Here is a 13,094-nt window from a genome sequence, read left to right on the forward strand (position 1 = left end):
TTTAGCCAAAAATCAGATTTAAACAATGAGCCCTTAACCCTAGTGTACTCAGTCAACTGAGACATGTTTGGTGTCCGAAGTCTGCTTAGTTAGTTTTGAACTGGACCTTTATGGCTGCTTACAGAGCTGGAACATAATGAAGTAATTGTACTTCATTACTTAAAGTATCGCCAGTTTATCAAAAAGCTTTTCAAAATAGGACTTGAAGAGTTTCATTCCAAAATTCTCAAAAATCCATTTGTAAGAATTTTGGATGTAAACAATTTTTTAAAAAAGAATCACAGCTGAAATATAATGGAAAACACATTTCTATTTCTCTAATAAAGGTGGAATCAATCATAATACAGCACTGTTTCAAGTTTCAAGTTCAAGTTTATTTGTCATTTGCACAACATGTCAGGACTTTCAAGCATTGAAATGCTTGTGGTGAGGCTCAGGTCGTCATTCTACAGAAATTTATTATATATATATATATATACATACTGATATTTATTCAATATATAATGTCCACTCCCAACTGCATGTATCATGAAAAAAAGAAAATGTATTACATAATGCATTTTGGAAATTCTTTACGCAATTAGATTTTCAGGAGAAAAAAAAACCCTACTATTACTTTTAATGCCCTACCTTTTCATTTAGACTTTCAAAGTACAAATCTCAAAGGCTGGGAGATTTTTTCCCTTTTTTCCTCATGCCTCATTCCTGCACCTTTTATTCATTTTTTTCAAATTTATATCAGTGTAAAATACTGTGTAACTGCCCCTAACCATGCTAAATCATCTCTGCTTTAGGAGCAGTACTGCATATTACTCACCACAATACACACAGAGCTGTTGAAAAGGCAAGACAGGTTCTGGCTTACATAAAGTGAGATCAGCTCATGCCCAGCGTTACTATTAATGTTATGTGAATGTTAAGCACATTTACTTTTTATGTGCTTGAGTATATTTTAATGTATATACTTTCTTTCACTCAAGTTTTGTTTTAACGTCATATTTCCACTTGTAATTGTATAAGATTTTCACACAGTACTCATACTTTCACTTGCGTACAGTACAGTTTCTCTTTTTCCACGTCTAACTGCTACTGTTACTTGTTAGTCATGCTACATACTTTTGTTCATTTTTATGGATAACAGTAAGTCATACAACATAAACCAGATAAGTCTCTTTGAGATTGCTTCACAACTCAACATATAGTATTGTCTACAAATCTACTACTTTTTAGCTACATTGTCCGTGTAGCTCCAGTGCAAAACTGAAGAAGAAAACTTCAGACACTTCAGCCAAGAAAATTCTTGGCTGATGATATACAGTATTACATTTACATTTACATCATTTAGCAGACGCTCTTATCCAGAGCGACTTACAAAAAGTGCTTTGTCTATCCCGAGAAAGAATCTTCGCTAGCTACCAATAGGTTAGAGAGAAAGTCAGTCCTAAGCTCAGATACTGCTAGAATCAGAAGGTCATTGACACCTAGTGAAAAAGGGACAGAGTTAAACACAGAACAGTGCAATACAATACAATAAAATACATAAGTGCTGTACAATACATTACAATCAATACTTAATTTAGTGCTCATTTAAGTGCTGAATAAACAGGTGTGTCTTCAGTCCGAGTTAGGTTCGCAATGTGAGTCGAGAACGATAACTGGCCATCCAGAACCACACCAAGACTTCTTGCCTCTGCTGACGGGACAATCAGAGAGTTCTCGAATGAGATGGCAGGATCATGATGAGGACCTGTAGTTGCAGGGATGAATAGTAGCTCAGTCTTGCTAGGATTGAGCTTCAGGTGGTGAGCTGCCATCCATGAAGAGATGTCAGACAGACATGCCGAGATCCGACTGGAAACCTGTGTGTCAGAGGGTGAGAAAGAAAGCATTAGTTGAGTGTCATCAGCATAACAGTGATAAGAGAAGCCATGAGATGATATTACATTGCCAAGAGAGCTAGTGTAAAGAGAAAAGAGAAGAGGACCTAGCACCGAGCCTTGTGGGACACCAGCGGAGAGCATGCATGGAGAGGATGTGGACCCTCTCCATGTTACCTGATAAGAGCGATCCTCCAGATAGGACTTGAACCACTTCCACGCAGAGCCAGTGATTCCAAGGTTGGTGAGGACGTCCAGAAGGATTGTGTGGTTGACCGTGTCAAAAGCTGCTGAGAGGTCAAGAAGAATCAGGACAGATGACATACTGGCTGATCTTGCTGACTGGAGCTTCTCTGTCACTGCTATAAGAGCACAGTACTGTGCAAAAATCAGAAAGTCAGAGATCACTCATCTTTTTTATATCCACTCAAAATTACATTTACATATATTATTCTTTATTCGTTTTACAGCATCAAAACACATATGTAACAGAGGATTACACAGAAGCCTCAACCATATATATGTATTTGTGCAGCTTTCATTCTTTTCATAGACTTTCTTTGAGTTTTTCAAAGAAATCTGCAGGGATATTTTTCCACACCTCCAAAGTTCAGTCTTAGCAGTTGGTTGCATTTTCTGCTTTTCATGATTCCAGTAATCCTAATTACAAATTTAGATCCATAAATCTGTAAAACCTTACTCCACATCTCAGACGTTTTGGTGTTCTACTGCAAATTATGTTCTTTTATCTATTTCCTTTTCTCACTAACAGCTTCTTAACAGTTACACACCCTTTCAGACCCACATCATTGATTTTTCTTCTCACAAGGATAGATTTTTTTTAGATTTGAAACAAGAGTGGAGTTTGATTTTCTCCTCTCTCTCAGAGATGAAAGCTGTTTATCTGTTTATCTGATGGTGCAGTTTTGCATGGAGTCCCATTTTTTCTGTAACTCCAGTTTTCAAAAATCTTGTTTTTTCACTTTCTTATTTTCCTTTCCTATTTTAGTTCTTTATATTACATCTAATAATTATCTCATATCTAATTTCTGCAGAAAATATCTCCTTAACCATTGTGCTAACTGAACATTAAAGAAATGAAGAGTGGTTTGGGATCTTTACACATTGCCGTACATTTGGGGTGAAGGGAAAATATTGTAAGTTTGACTTCTTGCCTAACTATTACTTTAACACAGCACATTAGTCTTCTTGCCCTTCTTCTTCTTCTTGGAACGTAAATTAACTGTGGCTTCTGGAGGGGCAAAGTCCAGCAGAGCTGTGTGATAGTGTCTGGCAGAGTAAATAGCAGTGAACTCTTACAGGTTCCATATGTGCAGCGGTGTAGTCTGGTACCAGTTACTGCAGCACTGACCTCAATTCACCAGCCCTAATATCAGCACGCTGTCTGAGAACTTTGATCCAGCTGGCAGACAGAAACCTCTGGCCTTCTGTATGTGTGTGCGTGTGAGTCCATGCATCTGCGTCTGTGTATTATCCTTCTCCTCCCATTCCAGACATCAAACCTCATTTCTGGAAAAGCCCCCCCAACTTGGAGACGTTAATAACCGGCCTGCAAGACAGACATTAAAACACACAGGGGGGTCTGGAACTGTGGACCGTAAATGTACTTTTCTAAGAAACCCAATGCTCCCTTATACCTATAAAAAGATATAAAGTAAGTTGTCCGTCAGTGCTGCTAGTTACACTTGCTTCTTCTTTGGCTCTGATGTGAAGAAATACTTTATTGTTTTACAGCACTTCATTCTTTTGTTCCATAGCAGTCACACATTGTAGCCCGCTGCTACATGTGGACAAAATACACAGTGCATTTTTTATCTACTCCCAGAATCCTACAAGAGCTTATCAATGCCTACAGAGAGTAGCTTGACTGGTTAAATTCTAATTGGTGCAGAACTACAATAATTGTTTATAAAGAAGCAGGGTTCAAATAAGGGGTTTATTGCATGTATTATGATGCTGGTAGACTCAGTAGGCCCATAGGTTACATTGAGCATGAAATGGTTCTGTATGGAACTCATGTTTCTAAATAGAACTATTGCCTTTACTAAAAAGCCCTTGAAGAACCATCTTTATTAAGTATGTATATCATGTAGTACAACATGTAGAGATACAGGCAAGAACTAAAAATCTAGCTAGCTTAGGGTAGGAAATGCTTCAGAGTTCATGCATACTGTTATATGGTGAAGAATGCCATCATGCTATTTTTCACAATAACCCTGGGATTTTAAAGGGTTCTGTCTCCAAACAGAATAGGTAGGTTAATAAATAAGCCAAGAGTTGCCAGTTGTTAGATATACCCACCTTTATCAGAAACACCTACCATGAACACTGCTCAAAAGTGGTCTTGGGACACCTCTATCACCGTTTGTACTTTTTAAATTATTGCATTTATAAATATATTATGACAATTGTGCAAAAACACATAATTTCAGCTGAATTATAACTTATCAGTCAATACATTCTGACAAACTGCACAATAGCAAACTAGAAAACTTTCACCTAAACCCCCATTTTACTTCAAAACAAATGTTGGGGCACTAATCTAAACGCACATCCAACGCGACTCCTGGAAAGCCACAATCTAACACACCTGACTTAATTTCTTTAACATCCAAAGATATTGCATTACGAAACTTAAATAGTGAGTTGAATTGTCAAATATCTGTGTCTGTGAAAAATGGCCATTCAGAAGAGAAGATCCAACAAGCCTGGATGAGCATCACTTCTTTTTTTTATTTTATTGTATTATTTTTTATTGTATTTTATTTTATTTTGTTTTATCTATCGGGTTATACTGTTTTCATATATTTATTTATTTATTTTATTACCTTTTGTAATTCTTTTATTTGACTGCTTTAAATTTTGTCTACTATTTATCGTTTTATGTTAAAATCATATTAATTGATTTATCATCTTGGTTTTATTTTATATTTCTCCTTCTTAATCAAATCTTAATTGTTCTCTTAACTCTTTTGCCATTTATCTTGCCTGTTTTTTCTGTTAATTTGTTTATGTAGTTTTGTTCATTTTAGTTTAACCTGGTTAAATTCTATTTTAATTTCTTTTTCAATCACTTTGATGTTGTAAATGTTCATCTACATTGAAAACGAGGGTCACCTTCAATGTATTTCCAAGAGAAAATAAAGGTGGATTTATTAATTAATGGATTGAATTCATGCATAGAAGACTTCATGCCGTCATCCAAAAGAAGGGACATGCAACAAAATACTAACTTACATAAAATACTCAATACTACCCTGCATAAAACAAAGAGACTCAAATGTCCCTTGTCCCTAATGTTTGATTACTGTTTCTTGCCTTATTCAATTTTGCAGTTAATTATTATTATTATTTAGAGTTTAGTTTGTAAACCTAATTGTTATTGCTGGTTCTCATAACTTTTCTGATGGATGTAAAAGAATAAATGATAACTTTGGCTGGATTTTGTTCAGACAGTGTCCCCAAGAGCACTATAGGTGCTCTTTGTAGGTTTACAGTTACTGACTGTAGCCCACCTGTCAGCCGCCCTCAATCTGTAGAAAAGGACCACCATAGAACTACCGCTGATATCATTTGGGTGGTGGATCATTCTCAGCACAGCAGTGACACTGATGTGGTATCGCTTGGTATCACTGCTGTGCTGAGAATAACATGTGGTCAGCGGTGGTCTCATGGTGGTTCCTCTGCATGGATGGATGGTGTAGAGAAGAGCTGATAAATTACACAACAACAGATGGGCTGCAGTCATTAATTGTAAACCTTAGTACAACTGTACAGGAGATGTTTCTGATAAAATGGATAATGTTTCTGAATAAACTAGCCACTCACTGTAAATGTGGGACAGCTCTAGGTTTTATACAGTGATCGGCTAGTGAAAGTTCTTTGGCCTTGTTAAAAATACAAATAAAATGGGCTATGACATGGCCTAAGTGCACCTCCCCCTCTCTTAGAACATGTCTGGGACAGGAGAGTTAAAGTCAGAGTTAAACGCTCTAATCCTTGGGTCTTTGGGCCAGACACAGCTGGCCTCACGTGCTCTCCAGACTCGCTTTCACTAAAACCCTGTGCTCCCGGGCACTCTCTTATTAGAGCTGCTTAGAGTGGCACCGTCCTACAGCTAGCAGGACCAGTTTCCACTGTGGAGATTTATGACAACAGTTTAGGAAAGGGAATTCTTTCCAGTTTTGAGATTTCCCAATTTTCCAGTTTACGCTGAGGACGAATGAGGAAATTTTAGTGTTTTTTAACCTAATTTTTATATGCTGCAAATATACACAGAATATACATCTATATTCTACATCTGTACTGCATGTTCAGTATATGTAGCATATAATTGATTGCCATGGTCAATACATTAGTGCTTTTTTCTTGCAAAAAGAAAAGGCCCGTCAAGGAAAATGGAATATTTTTATTTTTTAATATAAAAGAGTTTGATTTATGATGTAAACATTGCTAAAGTTTGAAAATTTACCATTTACTCCCCAGTCCCTATAGTCCATATGTGGAAACTAATCTGCACAAATAGCCTATTATTATTATTATTTTGCGATGTCACATTTACTTACAGTGTATCTGCCTACAGCAGGTTAACGCCACCCATTTATGTTGAGGTGATAAAGAGAGTTTCGGACTGCATTTTGAGTGAGGCACAATAGAGGTCAGTCAAACAAACACATAATCTACTGGAAGGAATTTGTAGTGCACAATTTCTATTTGGTTGCTAAGAAAATAAATATATAATGAATAATGAATATATAATGAATATAATGAAACTTTTGCACAAGCCAGATTTTTAAAATTAAGATTTTTTTCCCCCAATATGTTAAATTTAGCAAATAAACAGTAATTGTGCATTCAAATGTGCAGAAATGTATTCTCTATAGAGGATGTGTAATTTATTTTCACTTAGAAAATCAACAAAATATGCACACATAAACAAAAACCCTGTTTAATTTGATGCAAAAATAAAATCTAAGGGTTTCGCTACATAAAGTATACAAATGTCATACATAGACCTCAAAACAAATACAAGAAAAATGTAGGATATAGGCCCTTTAAAGCAGCAGTACTAAACTCTAGTCATGAAGGCCTGGTATCCAGCAAAGTTTTGTACTTGCCCTCCATACAAAACACCTACTAAACACCTACTTAACAGATGAGTTGATTTAAGTGTGTTTGAGTAGGGACTTCATCAAGAAGACCTCTGCTTTAAAGGATTTGATCCTAATCAGCCTCTGAGTCCTCCTCTCAGCCACCCTCTTGTCTGTACACTAGATGGCGCTTTCGTCTCAATGTTTGCAGCAGTGCTCAACCGTGTGTGAGCTGTACTTATTGACTGCTCCATCAGGAAGTTCAGTGAATTCAGTCTTGATCACAAGTTCACACTTGACTGAAGTGAAACAAATTCCACCAGGAATGGTTTAATTAGGGATCACTGTAGTAGGGCAGCACAAACACAAGTCATATGCATGTCATTCCTTTAGGAAACAATGGCACTGTGTAGCTTGGTGGGTTTGAAACTGTTAAAAACACAGTGCCTGGTTAAGTCTGTACATTTGTGATATGTTTTTGAATATCTCCATCTAATCAAACTATTGGTTCTATGTTTTGTTTGCTGTTTTGTATGTATAACTATCTTTTGTTTTGACCAGCACAAATTCCACAGCACCATGATTGAAATTATTACAAGGAAGTTTCAATAATGCGTAACATAACAGGCTATTGCTCCACATGACAACAGCCATGGGAGAAGGACAACAGTCCCTGTACACTTACTGTCCATGTTTTTTAGAAACATCTACCTTGTATGTCCACTTAAAGGTCACTTTATCACAGTCACCCACCTTATATGTCACTATATAGGTGTATAATTCCTAATTTGTTTGAAAAAACAAATTAGATATGCTGGACAGGTTATTGTTAAATAACCTATTCCAAAGCATACATTTTAAAAAGAGTGTTATTTGCGACTCTAGCAATTATTTTTAGTAATTCCAAAGCAGACTCTCCCTCTGGTCAGTCTTATAATGGATTAATCCATGTTGTTGCATGGTGACACAATTGTGTAAAGACAGACTGGTATGAATAAGGCAATTAAGCAATAATCTAAACAGTTAAAATAGATGGTTCTTATTCCGTAGTATAGGCAATGGCTCTGTTTAGAACCATGAGTTCTACACTCTCAGAAAAAAAAAACGTTGGCAGGTATGAAACTGTTACTGGGGCAGTACCCCTCTTGTCACTGGGGTGGTACCCTCAAGGGTACATCTCAGTACTTTTAGTTGTACCATATCCCATTGAAATTATATTTTCCAAGTTGTATTGACTCCACACACCCCGTCTCGTCTCCAGGCTTTTATTTTATTGTTCTGTTTTAAAACATCAGGTTATGAAAAGGTACAAATACATACTTTTCAATTGGGGAAAACGTATTTAAGGTACACAATTGGACCTTAAAACCACTGTTGTACCTTTGGGTGTACATTTACATTGTTCGTACCTTAATGAACAAAAAATGTAGCGGCACAGAACCTTTATTTCTAATAGTGTATGAAAGCTAAAACTGCTGTAGCAAAAATATTTTTTTTTTCACAGAGCTTAAAACTACATAAAAAGAATAAAACTCAGTGAGTGTAACAGATTGACATTTTAACTATGAAAAAACCGAAGCCGCATGTGAAAGGTTTATTTGATGTTAAATTTGTAAAATGTACAGATAATTAATTTTCTCTTCCATAATTTTCTATAATTTTACTATTAGCACTTAAGGCACATTTTTTTTGCATCTTTGAACGTGAAGAAATCCACACCAGCAGTAATGCATGTTTGCACTTGATCAGATGCCGAATTCGTGTGTGTGTGTGTGTGTGTGTGTGTGTGTGTGTGTGCGTGCGTTGCTGGGGTTTTACACGCCTCAGTGCTGTGTGTAATGCAAGAGTGGTCAGAAAACTGACCACAGATAAAGGGTACACTACAGTGCACTGGCAAGGTGGACCTACAAGGTATGTGTTTCTAATAAAATGACCAGTGAACATATAGCAATATATGTGAAGGACACTACACTTTTATAATTACTAATTATAGTTAAAATAATTATAATTAAACTGAATCATAAGTAAACAGAGCATCTTCTGACACAAAGGCTGCCAATTACAGCTGAAACCGAGTTGGCAATTTTCTAACACCACCCTGCCATTTACACCATTTACAGTCCCCACAACACAAACTTAGACACGCCTGAAAAATCAGCAGCACTGATTTACGTATCTGATGGTTTCAGTTAAAGACGGTTACTGAAAGACTTTTATTACACAGGCCTGATTCACATACAGATCAAATAAATATGAATCATGATAGTATTGGTTAATACTACCTTTCCCTGCCCAATGGTGCACTGAGATGTAATCAAAACTCAGAAAACTTTTTACAGGCCAGCAAATTTTGATTTTATGTTGACTTTAAATGGGATTAAAGGATTAGTTTAGACAGAATTTTTACGTTTTAAGTACAGAATAGGAACTTAAAGAGTGGAGCCATCAAGTTCTTTTGCGGCTACTCCAATGTTATAGTCATTGTGCATCAAAGAGTACTTCTGCCTGTTTATGTCAGTTGAATGAACATCAAATTCCTCTGCTCAGTGGTTTAACACCTTGGTTTAGTAGTAATGTCAGGCCAATCAAACCTGCAACATGAAGTCCAATTTCTCCTTTGTTATAAATCGTTAAACCTAGTCCTCAGTTAAAACACATACACATTAGAGACACACCTAAATCTCAGGTCCAGTGGTTTCTAAGCAACTACTGATTGTGGTGCCATAATTCAAGGTCGTTGTGTGTCAATAACAGAGAAAAGCGACAGGGGATGAGAATCTTTTCTGTATCAAGAAGCTTTAAATGATGTACACAAGGGGCCTTCAGGGCTGAGCATCACTGTTGCCATGGCAACATGAGCTTCAACAGCATATGCTTAAAAATGTAAAGATTTCTTTGTCACAGGCTGCAGTTCAGTGTCTGGCAAAAAAGTCTGCCTGTTTAAAGGGACAAGAAAGCACAGTGTCTGAAAACTGTAAGAAGCAAGAAAACGTATATGAGCTTAAATGCACTATTTACACAGCAGTTTTGCCCAAGTAATCAGCATTAACTCCATAGGCAGCCCCTCACCCCAGCCCCCAAAAGCAAGTTGGCTTAAGTGCCTTTCTCAGGGTCACAAATACAATAGCCATTAGATGAGATTTCATCCATGATGTCATGAGTAATAACCATACTCTGACCTGTATGAGATGTAGATGGTGGCATTTATTATTACATTGCATTCAACTCAATATCTACTAACTTTATTGCATAATTAAATGATTAAGATGTAAACAAAATTATTCATATTACAACCCCATTTCCAAAAAAGTTGGGACGTGCTGTGCAAAATGTAAATAAAAACAAAATGCAATGATGTGCAAATCATTTAATCGCTATATTTAATTGAAAATAGTACAAAGACAACATATCCAATGACTGAGAAATTTTATTGTTTTCTGAAAAATATATACCCATTTCGAATTTGATGCCAACAACACGTTCCAGAAAAGTTGGGACAGGGGCAACAAAAGGCTGGTAACGTTGTCTAATTTAAAAAAAACACCTGGAGGTCATTTGGCAATAGGTCAGTAACGTGATGTGGGTATAAAAAAGCATCCCAGAGAGGTGAAGTCTTTCAGAAGTAAAGATGAGGATGAGTTCACCACTGTGAAAGACTGCACAATCAAATAGTGCAACAATTCAAGAATAACGTTTCTCAACATAAAATAACAAAGAACGTTTACTTTTCATCATTTATGGTACAAAAAAACATTAAAAGATTGTGAGAATCTGGAGAAATCTCTGTAGGCAAGGGACAAGAGAAAAACGGTATTTGCTGGCCATGATCTTTGGGCCCTCAGATGGCACTGCATTAAAAACAGACATGATTCTGTAGTGGAAATCACTTCATGGGCTCAGAAACACTTCTGAAAACTAGTGTCTGTGAAAACAGTCTGTCGTTGCATCCACAAATGCAAGTTAAAACTCTAAAACGCAAAGAAGAAACCATATATAAACAGGATCCAGAAATGCTGCCACCTTCTCTGGGCCTGAGCTCATTTAAAATGGACGGAGGTGAAGTGGAAAAGTGTCCTGTTGTCCAACAAATCAAAATTTGAAATTCTTTTTGGAATTCATGGACACTGTGTCCTCCGGGCTAAAGACCACTCAGTTATTGGTGCACAGTTCATGATGATATAGGGATTCATTAGTGCACATGGCATGGGTGACGTGCACATCGGTGAAGGCTACATATATATATATATGTGTGTGTGTATATATCTGTATCAAACTCAGTTTTTGTTGTATTTATTTTACGCAGGCTTATTATGAACATTTATGGATAAAAGAATGGAAAAGCACCAGACATGACAGGAATAGAAGAAGCTGTTTTATAGCAATTTATTTCAACTCTCTCACTGTCAATCGCTTTCAATCTCAGGCTGGAGGAATTTCCTCTCTCAATCAGCGCTGCTGGGCCAGTCTATGCACTTGTTTCCTGCTGTATGTTCTAAATATAACTCACGCCGTGAGCTTTTATAAGGCCGGTGAGGAGGGCAGGGCAGAAACTCAGGTAGCTCAATCTACCCACCCTGTTGATATCGTCATTATTTTTCGTTATCCACCTGTATTCGGACAAACCCCGCCCTTCGTGCGCTGTGATTGGTTAGTAACGGCCGGCAGCCTTCACTCGGATTGGCTAATTCTTGTAAACCACTGGTCAATCCTTAGGCACTGGAGGCGGGGTGTGTCGGAGTGCGGGTGGAAAAATGGAAAAGAAGATTGTTTGTGGTGACTGACTGAAAGTGTTGTCAGAGAGTTCGAGAGAGGAGAGACGAAAGGACGAGCTGCCCGAGTCCACTCACCTGTAGAGCTACAGGGGGGACACCTTCACAGTGGTTTTGCGTTCTGAGTTTTTCTTCCAAACTCGAAGTGCTGAGGTGGAGATATTTTAGTCATGACTGAGGCAATAATCCCCAACGGCTGCCCGAGCGGCGAGGTCGCCGAGAACGGCTACTTTAAAAAGGTGAGAGAAGTTTCGATGGGCTTCGTTGTGTTTGATTAGCGGGCGATGCTAACGCGGATTCACTGGTGTACTGCTGGTTTTTGGTTTTCATCGCACTTTCATTTTTCTGTATTATTTTTAAAAACTGTGCTTTAACACTCAAAGTTTGTGACAAGATTTTTTTAAAGTTACCGTTACCTCACACTGCGTCTTGTAAGCAGAGCTGGTTATTCACTCTCTTCCATGAACTGAAGTAAAATTTGGGTTTTTAACGTTACTTTCAAATGATACGTTTACTTCATAGGTATTAGCTACAATTTGTAAGGAAACTAGACGACTTTTTGCCCAGTTCCACTTCAGTCCTTCACATTTTGTTCCTGAGTAACATTTTGTGTTTAATATCATGAAGTTCAATTCATGTCATCTCTTCTCATCACATCTCAATTCGTGCCAGCTGTGCTGTTGCTCACACCTCTCGCTTCAGAGCTTTAGCACTCGATTTTAGACCGAAAGGATCCCAAAAAAGGAAGAATAGTGTCTAAAAACTAATAATAATAAGTAACTTCAGTTTTTATGCTGACAAATTCTGGATCCACTAAAAAAGTGCAGTTACACAGGAAAAAATGAGTAGTTTCTACTCCTACTGAGATAGTTATTTATAGATTTCACCTATATTTAAAGGGGAATTGCACCATTGTTTCAATATTTCTGAATATTGATGTGAAGTGGTTCATTGTAGAGAAACCCACTGCCTCTGTTTTGTTTGCAGTGGTGGTGATAGGAACCAGGGGTCACAATGTCTACAACACTCATGTAGCCATTTTACTTACTATCCAGAGCTACCACTGAACTTACACATGCCTTCTGAGCTTATATAGGATGTTGATAATGATGATCATAAACCTGTAAAAGCATTTTCTTTGAGGACTGTTTTGCCTTACATCACACATGTATCCTTTCACCGTGAATGGATTCAAATACATTTAAAAAAACTTTATCATAAAACGATGTGTCAGACATCAAGCAGTATATGTCTAACCATTTCATGTAATACGTTCTGTGAGGGAGCTTTCAGAGGCATTATTCTCTTCAGATGTCTGGTTTCTATTGCTGCCAATG

At 37.2% G+C, this 13,094-nt stretch overlaps 1 protein-coding gene across 2 annotated transcripts in view; it reads left to right on the forward strand.

Annotated features, from left to right (window-relative positions):
• Nucleotides 1-11,747: 11,747 nt before the first annotated feature.
• The window catches only part of rhpn2 (rhophilin, Rho GTPase binding protein 2), a 34,623-nt gene continuing 33,276 nt past the window's right edge, over nucleotides 11,748-13,094 (forward strand). For both annotated transcript variants that reach the window (XM_036584127.1, XM_036584128.1), the window contains exon 1: nucleotides 11,748-11,996. In XM_036584127.1, coding sequence (XP_036440020.1) covers nucleotides 11,928-11,996 — 69 coding nt within the window. In that variant the 5' untranslated portion in view covers nucleotides 11,748-11,927. The remainder of the gene's footprint in view (nucleotides 11,997-13,094) is intronic.

Source organism: Colossoma macropomum, unplaced genomic scaffold, assembly GCF_904425465.1.
Source record: "Colossoma macropomum unplaced genomic scaffold, Colossoma_macropomum, whole genome shotgun sequence".
NCBI classification, from domain to species: Eukaryota; Metazoa; Chordata; class Actinopteri; order Characiformes; family Serrasalmidae; genus Colossoma; species Colossoma macropomum.